Source organism: Mesoplodon mirus (genome assembly GCF_964341445.2).
Source record: "Mesoplodon mirus genome assembly, chromosome: 9".
Taxonomy (NCBI): Eukaryota; Metazoa; Chordata; class Mammalia; order Artiodactyla; family Ziphiidae; genus Mesoplodon; species Mesoplodon mirus.
In genome coordinates this window covers 51,269,280-51,282,718 of record NC_138985.1, presented here as the reverse complement: position 1 = coordinate 51,282,718, position 13,439 = coordinate 51,269,280, and the positions used below count along the sequence as shown (strand labels likewise).

The 13,439-nt window shown below is 34.2% G+C and overlaps 1 protein-coding gene across 6 annotated transcripts in view; it reads left to right on the top strand.

Annotated features, from left to right (window-relative positions):
- Nucleotides 1-13,439, top strand: part of PHF14 (PHD finger protein 14) — a 203,148-nt gene that overhangs the window by 19,740 nt on the left and 169,969 nt on the right. For all 6 annotated transcript variants that reach the window (XM_082632055.1, XM_082632060.1, XM_082632058.1 and 3 more), the window contains exon 5: nt 11,835-11,994. In XM_082632055.1, coding sequence (XP_082488181.1) covers nt 11,835-11,994 — 160 coding nt within the window. The remainder of the gene's footprint in view (nt 1-11,834; nt 11,995-13,439) is intronic.

Below are 13,439 nucleotides of genomic sequence, written 5' to 3'. Positions count from 1 at the left end.
TACCAGATAGCAATAAGGGACCACTTTAGATTAGTAATGAATATGAACGAGACCAGTCAACATGGTTGTAGGTATGCATTTTTTTTTCCTCCAGGAGTGGTTCAGATTTCTTGGAGGAGTTGCAGAATAGTTGAACATCAAAAGCAGCAGCTGTGCTGCCATTGTTGTATTGATCACCACTGATGGTCACAAGTATGTTACCATTGCTTGTATTCACGACTGTCACTGCTGATGTGTGATGCAGGCATGACCAGTACTGTTAGTGTTGTTGACTTTTCATCATGCTGAGGGCACTATAGAGATTGCTTCATAGGTCATAGGTTTGACCATGGATGTGATTTTTAAGGCTTGCACAATGGTTTTAAGAAATTGAATTGATTGCTAACATTTAAAAACTGGGAGATTTTATTTTGCACATTCTGGAATTCGTTCTCTTGAAGTTTTAACAGCAGTAGGTTTTCACTCGCTTATGGCAACAATCCTCTGGAGCTGAATAGGGCTGCCTCCCGCTGGTGAAGCCTACAGTCTTCAGTTTACCACTGTCTTCTCTCAAATCCCTTGCTCATTTTTGATAATTGCCTGGTCCCTAGAAGTGTTTGACTGTGTCTTGCTGCTGGTAGGCAGGCTGCTACGGCCATGCGGTCTCAATGTCCCACAGCTATGATAGTAAAGCAACTGTTGTATTGTACTATAGGTCCTTCATTTTGGACTCAGGCCTGAGTCTCCTGGGGACTAGTACCATGTACAAATCAGAATGAACCCTCCCCTCTGACCTCTTGTCTTATTTATTTATTTATTGAAGTATAGTGGATTTATAATATTATATTAATTTAAGATGTATGAAGTAGTGATTCAGTATTTTTATAGATTTTACTCCATTTAAAGTTATTACAAAATAATGGCTGTATTTCCATGTGCTGTACAATGTATCCTTGTTACTTATTTATTTCATACATAGTAGTTTGTATTTCTTCATCTCCTACCCTTATCTTGCTCCTCCTCCCTTCCCTCTCCCCATTGGTAACTGCTAGTTTGTTTTCTATATATTGAGTCTGTTTTTGTTTTGTTCCATATGTTTGCTGTTTTATTTTTTTAGATTCCACATATAAGTGATAACATAGGTACTTGTCCTTTTCTGGCTGACTTATTCGCCTAAGCATAATATTTACTCTCTAGGTCCATCCACATTGTTGCAAGTGGCAGAATTTCATTCTTTTTAATGGCTGAGTAATATTCAATTGTGTATACCAGATCTTCTTTATCCATTCTTCTGTTGATGTACACTTAGGTTGCTTCCATATCTTGGCTATTGTAAATAATGGTGCTATGAACATTGGGGTGCATGTATCTTTTCGAATTAGTGTTTCTGTTTTCTTTGCATATATACCCGGCAGTGGAATTTCTGGTTCATATGGTAGTTCTATTTTTAGTTTTTTAAGGAACGTCCATACTGTTTTCCATAGTGGCTGCATCAATTTACAATCCCACCAACAGTGTATGAGGGTTCCCTTTTCTCTGTATCCTCACCAACATTGTCTGTGTCTTTGATTTAGTCTTGTACCTCTTGGATTCTTAGTATGAGTTCTTTCCCAATAGATTCTTGTTTAAATGAATGTAGATTTCTGGAAGGACACCCCATTAGTTCTCCTGATGTGTCTAGAGCTATTAAAAGTTCATAATGATACTTGTGCTTCAGATGAATAGTCTCAATAATGGCAAATCTACTTTCTTTCTAAGGAAGCTTTGATATTTTAGAAACAACCAAAAAATCTTTCTGAGTCAAGGCAGACAAAGAAGATTATCAAACTGAGTGGTAATTTCATTTAGGTCAAAAGCAAGTTGTGTTTATAAAGTCATGTAGCATTTTTTCTTGTGTTATTCATTTAAGTGGCTCTGATGGCATTTGGGCATTTGCTAATGATTGCTCATTTTTCTCCCAAGACTAACTCATTAGAATAGGGGAACTATTTTTATTATGAGAGAAGGAAGAAGGGAAGACATGGAAAGGGAAATTAATACTCCTGAGTGTGATGCTTTATAAGCTTTTTGAGAGCAAGCTAATATGTGGAAAAAATAAATAGGTAAAACAGTAAATAGAGAAACTGAGTAGTTCCTCTATTCAGAAACTGAATCTTTGTTGTAGTATAATTGCTTTGTTGGGAGTATTGTTAATTCTGTGAACTTCAGATACGTTCAAAGTTAAACATGCAAATTGTAAATCAAAGTAAAAAATAAATCTTGAGTTTTTTATTTTATCGTTACTACTTTCTTCCTTTAGTATAAATAATTTTCCCTTTCTCTCATTAATTTTGGGGTTTCTGTTGTATGATTGTGATTATATAATTCTCTTTCTCACTTTCTTAGTAGCTTTTCTTTCTTTCTTAGTAGTAGTATTAGAGCTAATATCTTGAAAGATTCCTAGTTTTGGAGATTTTAAATGATCTGTTTCGGTTTAAGGGAGAAGTGTTATTAAACATCAATGTATATTTTCATAAATCCAACGAATTAAAGTTATGATTAATATGGTATTCTAATAAAATTGTTATTCCCTGTTTGTTAGTAAACATACCAAATATGGTATTTGGGATCATTTTTAATGTAATTTCCTGTAGTTCATTTTTATTTGACTACTAGTTCAAAAGATTCCTTACCAGATATCACTATTTGTTTGAGAAGGGGTTGTTTTGATATGGATATACTCCTGACTTTTCCATTTAAGTTTTTTTAGTAGCATTTGGATGGCATCACTAAGAAATTGTGTTGATTAGTAGATCTGTGAAGACTTTTTCATCTTAAACTAGCTTTGTAGCAGTCTTGTCTACTAAATAGAAAAAGAAAAAAAAACACATCAAACCCTGCTTAATAATCTTTGGTTACATGGTTGAATTTCTCTTTTGAGGAAAAGTAACAATAATCCTCAGTACAGTAATGTGCAGCCTGATCAGCATATATAAATCCTGGAGCAGTTTTGGGTCAAGTCTTACTGATACTGTTATGCACTGTTGCCACCCCATATTAATTGGAACTTGGGTTGAAAAGATAAGTAATGATGTATGACCTGGTCCAAATAATGTAGTTTTTTTGTTTTTTGTCTTTTTTCTAGATGGACCATGTTCTTACTCCTTTTTAGCTCTTAATTTTGTCTTCCTTCTCTAAAACACGGTCAGCAGCCTCTCAGAAGTAGTTTCAATGCTTCAGTTGTTTATCCAAATAGGAGCTTTTATCACTACTTAATTATTTTAGTTAAAAAATATATATTTATTTATTTATTTATTTATTACTTACCTCCATGATATCATCTTATTTTCTGTTTTATTTTATTTTTTAAACATCTTTATTGGAGTATAATTGCTTTACAATGGTGTGTTAGTTTCTGCTTTACAACAAAGTGAATCAGTTATACATATACATATGTCCCCATATCTCTTCCCTCTTGCGTCTCCCTCCCTCCCACCCTCCCTAACCCACCCCTCTAGATGGTCGCAAGGCACCGAGCTGATCTCCCTGTGCTATGTGGCTGCTTTCCACTAGCTGTCGGTTTTACATTTGGTAGTGTATATATGTCCATGCCACTCTCTCACTTCCCAGCTTACCCTTCCCCCGCCCCCATGTCCTCAAGTCCATTCTCAAGTAGTTCTGTGTCTTTATTCCCATCCTGCCCCTAGGTTCTTCATGACCCTTTTTTTTTTTTTTAGATTCCATATATATGTGTTAGCATACGGTATTTGTTTTTCTCTTTCTGACTTACTTCACTCTGTATGACACACTCTAGGTCCATCCACCTCACTACAAATAACTCAATTTCGTTTCTTTTTATGGCTGAGTAATATTCCATTGTACATATGTGCCACATCTTCTTTATCCATTCATCTGTCGATGGACACTTAGGTTGCTTCCATGTCCTGGCTATTATAAATAGAGCTGCAATGAACATTGTGGTACGTGACTCTTTTTGAATTATGGTTTTCTCAGGGTATATGCCCAGTAGTGGCATTGTTGGGTTGTATGGTAGTTCTACTTTTAGTTTTTTAAGGAACTTCCATACTGTTCTCCATAGTGGCTGTATCAATTTACATTCCCACCAACAGTGCGAGAGGCTTCCCTTTTCTCCAAGATTTTTTGATGATGGCCATTCTGACCGGTGTGAGATGATATCTCATTGTAGTTTTGATTTGCATTTCTCTAATGATTAATGATGTTGAGCATTCTTTCATGTGTTTGTTGGAAATCTCTATATCTTCTTTGGAGAAATGTCTGTTTAGGTCTTCTGCCCATTTTTGGATTTTTTTTTTTTTTTTATATTGAACTGCATGAGCTGCTTGTAAATTTTGGAGATTAATACTTTGTCAGTTGCCTCATTTGCAACTATTTTCTCCCATTCTGAGGGTTGTCTTTTCATCTTGTTTATGGTTTCCTTTGCTGTGCAAAAGCTTTTTAAGTTTCATTAGGTCCCATTTGTTTATTTTTGTTTTTATTTCCATTTCTCTAGGAGGTGGGTCAAAAAGGATCTTGCTGTGATTTATGTCATAGAGTGTTCTGCCTATGTTTTCCTCTAAGAGTTTTATAGTGTCTGGCCTTACATTTTGAGTTTATTTTTGTGTATGGTGTTAGGGAGTGTTCTAATTTCATTCTTTTACATGTAGCTGTCCAGTTTTCCCAGTAGCATTTATTGAAGAGGCTGTCTTTTCTCCATTGTATATTCTTGCCTCCTTTATCAAAAATAAGGTGACCATATGTGTGTTGATTTATCTTTGGGCTTTCTATCCTGTTCCATTGATCTATATTTCTGTTTTTGTGCCAGTACCATACTGTCTTGATTACTGTAGCTTTGTAGTACAGTCTGAAGTTAGGGAGCCTGATTCCTCCAGCACTGTTTTTCTTTCTCAAGATTGCTCTGGCTCTTCGGGGTCCTTTGTGTTTCCATACAAATTGTGAAATTTTTTGTTCTAGTTCTGTGAAAAATGCCAGTGGTAGTTTGACAGGCATTGCACTGAATCTGTAGATTGCTTTGGGTAGTATAGCCATTTTCAGAATGTTGATTCTTCCAATCCAAGAACGTGGTATATCTCTCCATCTGTTTGTATAGTCTTTAATTTCTTTCATCAGTGTCTTCTAGTGTTCTGCATACAGGTCTTTTGTCTCCTTAGGTAGGTTTATTCCTAGATATTTTATTCTTTTTCTTGCAATGGTAAATGGGAGTGTTTCATAAATTTCAGTTTCAGATTTTTCAACATTAGTGTATAAGAATGCAAGAGATTCTGTGCATTAATTTTGTATCCTGCTACTTCACCAAATTCATTGATTAGCTCTAGTAGATTTCTGGTAGCATCTTTAGGATTCTCTATGTATAGTATCATGTCATCTGCAAACAGTGACAGCTTCACATCTTCTTTTCCAATTTGGATTCCTTTTATTTCTTTTTCTTCTCTGATTGCTGTGGCTAAAATTTCCAAAACAATGTTGAATAATCGTGGTGAGAGTGGGCAGCCTTGTCTTGTTCCTGATGTTAGTGGAAATGGTTTCAGTTTTTCACCATTGAGGATGATATTGGCTGTGGGTTTATCATATACGGCCTTTATTATGTGGAGGTAAGTTCCCTCTGTGCCTACTTTCTGGAGGATTTTTATCATAAATGGGTGTTGAATTTTGTCAAAAACTTTTTCTGCGTCTATTGAGATGATCATATGGTTTTTCTCCTTTAGTTTGTTAATATGGTGTATCACATTGATTGATTTGCGTATATTGAGGAATCCTTGCATTCCTGGGATAAACCCCACTTGACCTTGCTGTATGATGCTTTTAATGTGCTGTTGGTTTCAGTTTGCTAGTATTTTGTTGAGGATTTTTGCATCTACGTTCATCAGTGATACTGGCTTGTAGTTTTCTTTGTGACATCTTTGTCTGATTTTGGTATCAGGGTGATGGTGGCCTCATAGAATGGGTTTAGGAGTGTTCCTCCCTCTGCTATATTTTGGAAGAGTTTGAGAAGGATAGGTGTTAGCTCTTCTCTAAATGTTTGATAGAATTCACCTGTGAAGCCATCTGGTCATGGACTTTTGTTTGTTGGAAGATTTTTAATCACAGTTCAATTTCAGTGCTTGTGATTGGTCTGTTTATATTTTCTATTTCTTCCTGGTTCAGTCTCAGAAGGGTGGGGATTTTCTAATTCTATCATTCCTTCTACATTTATCAGGCAGAGTTTATTTTGTAGAGAACTTCTCCCCTTCTATCCTTTTCAGTATTGCTGTGGTCTCACACATTATCATCTATAACCTCATTACTCTTTGTGATGCTTAGATTGTCCAGATTTGACCAGTGAAAAGCCCCTTTCGTCAGGTTCTTACTTACATGCATGTGTGCACATATGCATATGCATATTTGCACAGTCCCTGCCCTGCAATAAGTAAATAAATATGATAAATTCCATGGAATTTTCCTCCCCTATAACTCACTTTATTTCACTCATCTCTTTATTTCACTCACTCATCTCTTAATCTTGAGATTCTTTTCATATGAATAATATGGATATTTTATTATTATTTTTTAATGGTATGTAGTTAGCTACAGAATGGTTCAACTATAATGTATTTACTTTTTTTGTTTGTAGTTTTTCGCTTACATATAGTGCTAACAAATATGTCATATACATGTAATAATTTCTGTGGGATAGATTCCTAGAATGAATCAAAAGGTAAATGCATTTAAACTTTTAACAAACTTTGCCAGTTTGCCCTTCAAAAAGACTATTTATTTGTGTTCTTACCAACAGTGTACAAACTACTTGATAACTCTGCAACACTGCATATTAATGAATTTAAAAAATATTTTGGAGATTATCTCTTAATTATGTGTTCACTTTATTTGTATTTAAGTTTGGTATCTGGCTATTTTCTTTTTTCCTTTTTTCTGTTACTTTCTATATATTTCTCTTGTCATTTCTTGTCTTTTTCTCATTGACTAATTGGAATTTTTTTTTTAATGTTAATCCTTTGTTAGCTATATGTGTTACAAATAGTTTTCATCCTTGCGAATACTTTTTCCACCCTGTCCTGTACCTTTTAACTTTGTAATATTTTTCACTGTTCAGAATGTTCATTTCTATACACATATGTAGATATTTCTCTGATACTTTTAAAGTTCCAAAATGAATTTTTTTCTAAAATTAATGAATTCAGAAGTGAAATTTTCTAAGGCATAATAGGAAACTAGTGTTGCTAGGTTTTATGTTTTTGGTTTTGGTTTTAAATCAGGTACCTAAGTGACAGACTTTCATATTGTAAGTCGGCCATACAACTTTTCCTTAAACATTTCATGGTTAAACATGAACTTATTAAATGTTTTATTTTAGAGAAAGCTAATTCTCCTTTATAATATATTGCACGAATAGTAAATAAAATGTGGGAACTATAGAACAGAGAGAAGATAAAACATTTTTAACAGTCCTAATATCTAGACAACCATAGTTAGTGCTTTTGTGTATTTCCTTTATCATTTATTTTTCTTTTTTCCCTTTTAAAAAAATATACTTATGACTTAAGTAATTATAATTTAGGTAAGTTTTTTCTTTAATTAATTAATTAATTAATTTTATATTTGGCTGTGTTGTGTCTTTCTTGCTGTGCGCGGGCTTTCTCTAGTTGTGGTGAGCGGGGGCTACTCTTCATTGCAGTGCACAGGCTTCTCACTGCAGTGGCTTCTCTTGTTGCGGAGCACGGGCTCTAGGTGCGCAGGTTTCAGTAGTTGCAGCACGCAGTCTCCGTAGTTGTGGCTTGGGCTCTAGAGCGCAGGCTCAGTAGTTGCGGCGCACGGGCTTATTTGCTCCACGGCATGTGGAATCTTACTGCACCAGGGTTCGAACCTGTGTCCCCTGCATTGGCAGGCGGATTCTTAACCACTGAGCCACCAGGGAAGCCCTAGGTAAGTTTTTAAGTTGAGATTTTGCTAAAAGATAGTTTTCCAAATGTGTTTATTAAATGTATAACTGTCTATTTTTCAGAGTACTTATTTCATCTAAATGTAGATGAATTTCTTTTCTTTGCAGCTTGTCACTTAGTATAAGCACCTTTGTGACAAGATCTTGTAACTGACTTGTAATAGTAGGGTACCCCTGACTGTGATGTCAGTTATCCTGATGTTTTGATTGTACTGTGTCTGAAGAAAAATGTCACCTACATGTCATAGTACATGACAGAGCATTAGGTAGCACACTTGCCAGCAATGCATTAAATAAGGTCTACTAAGATGTTTTTCCCCATTTGTTTATTTTTCAGTCTGCTGTTAGCCTAGCCCTAGACTATTTTTATTTCTTAGCATATGCAAAAATATATTCTTATGAGTATTTACTGGGTAGTAAAGTATGTTCAAGTTATAACCATTTGGACTTTATATGTGAGCAGGCACTTCCGCTCTTTTATGCTTTAGGATATATTTGTGACAGGTATCATGCATGTTATAAGTTCTTTTCTCATAAACAACAATATTACTCAATTTAAAATCTTTTATTTTAGTGGATTTTGTAATCAGAGGTCTAGTGATAGGATGTTAAGTACAGAAAAATGTTTTAAATTTTAAAATGGAAAATTTTTTGTCCTGTTTTTTTGTTTTCTATACTGAGAGATAGTTAGAATAGATGTTAAATACTTACTGCAGATGAGGTAACTCAGCCTCAGAGATGTGGTTTGTCTACAGTTACATAGCTAGAAAGTAGAAGACTGTAGGTCTTTTGGTCTCCCATGCCAGGCTGAATGGGAATATTTCCACTGATTTGGATTATACGTATTCTTGTATAACTCAAAACAATTGTAAGCACATTTTATATTATTTTGCATTAAATATGATTTTATAAGTTGCATGTACTACCCAGGGGTTGATTGTTAGACAGCCATAGAACAATGTTTTCTCTGTTTACCCATTTAAAAACATGAAAAACCTATATGAAATAGGTTTTATATATCTATAAATTTTTTATTTTATATGTTTGCCCATATAAAAAAAGCCTTTTTTTCTGTAATCATATTGAAAGTGTACTTTTTGCATCTTTTACTCAAAATTAGGTAGAAGAGAATAAACCTTGTTTTATGGTAGTTTAAATTCTTTTATCTATGGAAGAAAAAAATATTTAAAAATGTATTTAGTCATTAAAATGGATTAGAGTGGATATAAATGCTAGAACTTTGGTCTAGAGCTCAGTAAACCCAACAGGTATGGCAGAGAAATAGGGGAAAAGTGGCAGGGGAAAGTGGCAAGTAAAGAACTCTGTAAAGGTAATAACACAGTGTGGATTATTTTTCAAGGGCAGTGAAGCTGAAGAAGAAATACTTACCCACTTGCTGATTGTTCTTTGTGCTTATATAATACCAGTCTTCTAGGTTACAAAGTAGGAATTTCCTAGGAGAGACCCTCAGAAATCACTTCTCAGGTTGATTGTAGGTGGTTTAATCATTATGCAGGTGTTTGTCAGGTGTGTGGTATATTCTTTAAAAATCAGAATTGAAACTGCTTTATTCTAAAAGAGTGAACTGCTGTGATTTACCTTGATATTGGTGAATGAGATGAATAAAATGGATAGTCACTTGGGGATTTTATTATCTTGGGACTTTGTGTGAATACAAATGAAAGAATTTGCCTCAAAGGAATATTATTTTGTAAAGAAAATAGACTTTTCTCTTTGTAGTATTGCATAACCTTTTGAGAAATCAAATTGACTGTTTTTATTGTTTTATGATTGTTTTGAATATAATGTTTTGCTTACTGTTGCCTTTACTGAAGAATATTCTTCTATTGGTGATGGTTAATAATAACTACTCCCAGAAGAAAATTTTATTCCTTTTTCATTTTATAATTTATCATATTAAAAATGTATATCTAAACAGAAGTGATGAAGTTGATAATTATTACCAAGCACAATTTAATGATATTAAAGAAATTAATATTTTGATTCCTTTTCTGATCTTGTACATGATAGTCTAGCTCCTTTAAAATCTTTTCTCTGGCATTCTTTCATATGACTTTTCAGATTATGTTAAGGTTCACCATTATAAAACCTTTGAATAACATAAGCTTGACAATAATTAAGGGATTTGCATGAGGCAGCTTATGTAAGTCATAGTTGCAAACAACTTTTTAGTTTTCTGCCTACTAGGATATTTTAATTATAATCTATATGGAGTGGTACTACTGTGTGAATAAAATACTTATGCATGACTGTTGACCTATTAACAACATCTAGTAAATTAATTTTGGTAGTTTAAAATTATTTATTAATGTGTATGGTTCTTTTTCTTTCTGGGTGATTTGTTCAACTCAGTATTTATTTACATACTTATTTATTTGTTTTAACTTGGATGTCTTTAGTGGTTATGAGAAGATGCTTTTCAACAGGCTCCTGTTGTCTGTGTAGTGTATAACCAGTTTCAGTAATCACATGATCTTACATTGGATGCATATAAACTTACCTACGTGGTGAATTCTTTTGAGAGATGCTTGTTACTTATATATGTTTCTCATAGTGGTTTTTTTAATGGCTTCAGTTTATTGAAGGGTACTTTGGGTACTTAGTGCCCTTTCGAATTTGGCACTAAGACTACCTTCTTAGAATAAACCTGGTGAAAAGTATCCTGGGAAGGTTGATTATAGGCTATATGTAGAAGTGACCTATCTTGACAGGAAATAAATGTGTCTTAGGATATCAGAGAAATGCCCAAGCCTAAAGATGATGGGGCATACATTGGAACTAGAATAATGTTGTAATCTATTTAATTATTACATATACATTAAATTATTTTTCTTAAGTATGTTTTGTCATTAGGGCAGTGTCTTCCTTTCTGGAAAAAGAGAGTTAGATAATATGAAGTTTGTGGTGTATACAGCACTATTTAGGTAAAAGAAAACAATTTAGGAGTCATGACTATTGTAGTCACCAGGGAGGTACTCTTTATTACAAGCCATCAATAATAGTTGATGTCCTACTCTAAAATGTAAAGAACTATGCTACATTATCTTCTTTGTTTGGTATGTTCATGAGGATATTTAAAAATTTTTAAATCACATTAGCTGCTTAAATAATTTAACCCTCAGAATATCGAGTTATCAGTGAATGAAAAGAGGAAAAAGAGTATTCTCTTCTTTCATTCATTTCAGTTATGGGTACATTTTTACAGAAGATAGAAGAATTATAAATGTTTAAAAAGATCAGATACCTTGTATAGCTCTAGGTTGGCTCAGCTGTGAATAGAACTCACTTGTCTAACTCTAGTCTGAAATATTCAAATTGTTCTATAGCCTTAATTTATGTGTGTGCGTGTTTCTGTATTATTTCCCTTTTACTAATACTAACTTTGCATTTGTGGTTGTGTGAATTTGTGTTTTAATCTGCCACCTCCAAAATTAGATCAGAGGATTTTTGTTCGTATGTTCTGCATGATCATGGTCTTTTATATATAAGTGTTCAGTACAAAGGGAGCTCAAAAATATTTACTAATTAATAGTTCCTAGACTAAATAGTTCTGATTTCTTTTTAATGAAAAAGCATATTTTTATGTATTTTTTTAATTAAAAAAATTTTTAAAGAACCATAAAATTTCCCCCTTCTGTAATGCTTTCCAGTAGGTCTAAAACTATCTTAAAGAGTCATTTATTTCATTGCATATACTATGGTAGGTGAAAAAATATTTTTATAAAATGATTTCACTTCTGTGTTTTGACTTTAATATCATTCTTATAAACCATTAATTTTTCAGAATTTTTCTCTACTTCCTTTCCCTTTTTCTTTTGTAACTTTATAAATGTGAGTTTAAAAAATAAACTCTATTTAATCATACTCTTTTTTCTTTTAGGTTGTTATGGAGTTGATGGAGAGAGTGACTCTATTATGAGTTCAGCTTCTGAAAACTCCACTGAACCTTGGTTTTGTGATGCCTGTAAATGTGGTGTTTCCCCTAGCTGTGAACTATGTCCCAATCAGGATGGAATTTTCAAGGAGACAGATGCTGGAAGGTTGATGTCATAATTCTGTTGGGTTAATATGCCTGCTTTATAATGAGTATGCTTCTGACTATTTTTCTATTTATGATTTTCTGAGTTACACACTTTCATTTGATTGCTTCTTTGTGTCTTTGGCATAGAGTAAATGGACAGGAGGCTACAGATCAGGGCAGGGAGGAGAAAAGATCATTTATTGAGGATCTGCATTTGCCTTTATAACCCATAATCCCATTTAATCTTAGTAATGACCATATGATAAGAGAGATGGTAAAGTTTCCTATTTTATAGGTAGTACCTGAGGCTCAGATCATTACATAGTTTTAATTTGAACAAGTCCATAGTTAAATTTGAACTCAGATCTGTTTGACTTCAAGCGTATATCAGGAAACGGAACCCATACAGTGATTTTAAAAGGGGATGTTTACTGTAAAGAATTACTAAGCTATGATAAACAGTAACCATAAGATATAAAAGAACTCTAAAGAATAATACCGTAGGGCTGAGGGAGAGTATCCAGGGAATGACAAACTTGGAATGAAGACACCTTCCCCAAGGCTGGGGTTCAGGCCTTGTTAGAGAAAGTGTAGTTCCAGCCTACTGGATGGCAGAGAAGTTGGCTGGTTTGCCTGGGTCACCACCGAGTCTACAGTCCTTGGCAAGTGGGTGTCTGGGCAGTGGTTCGAAGCCTGGAGTGTATGGTGTCTGTGTTGAGAGGCCCACAGAAAAGTGATCTCCAGCCTGGGCCTGCAGGGTCACTGAGGGACAATGCATGTGGTGGGGCAGAGCACTGGCGGATGTCCTCTTCCCATCCTGCAGAGAAGCCCCTTCCTCTGACAGTGCCTTCTACCTCTCCCTACTGAGACAGCTTAGTACGATATGATGCTCACTGTAAAGGAGAAATGCTGAAGGGATTCTGTCCATTGTTGCAAAGCAGATATTGAAGGGTGGATTTGAGCTGAGAGGCAGTAAATTGATAACTGGCACAAAGACCTATGTTCTTTTCACTATACTCACACTCATCTTTATTTCCACATTTGAGCAGTTGTCATCATCATAGTGTTGGCATCTTTCATGGTTTTTTTCTAAGGAGACTACCAACTGGGATGGGTGACTGATATATAAGAGTAGTTCCTAACCTTTTATATTTTATGGATCACTACTTACCCTCCTCCCCCATGTAAGAGGGGGTGCTCAATTTTTTATTTTGCCACATACTTATATTTCAGTATTTTTACTAAACATTTAATATTTTAACAAGAATAACAAAATAACTTGTACAAATTATCACCATTATTTTTCATATTTTAACATCTTGAAAAGGATAGGATACATTTTATCCCAAAATAAAGGACAGTCTTTTAAATTTAATAAATTTTTTTTAGTAAAGTAAAAAATATTTTTCTTATTTTTCTCATTTTTACCTCAATTGGCAGACAGGCCCTTGAGAAGTATTGCCA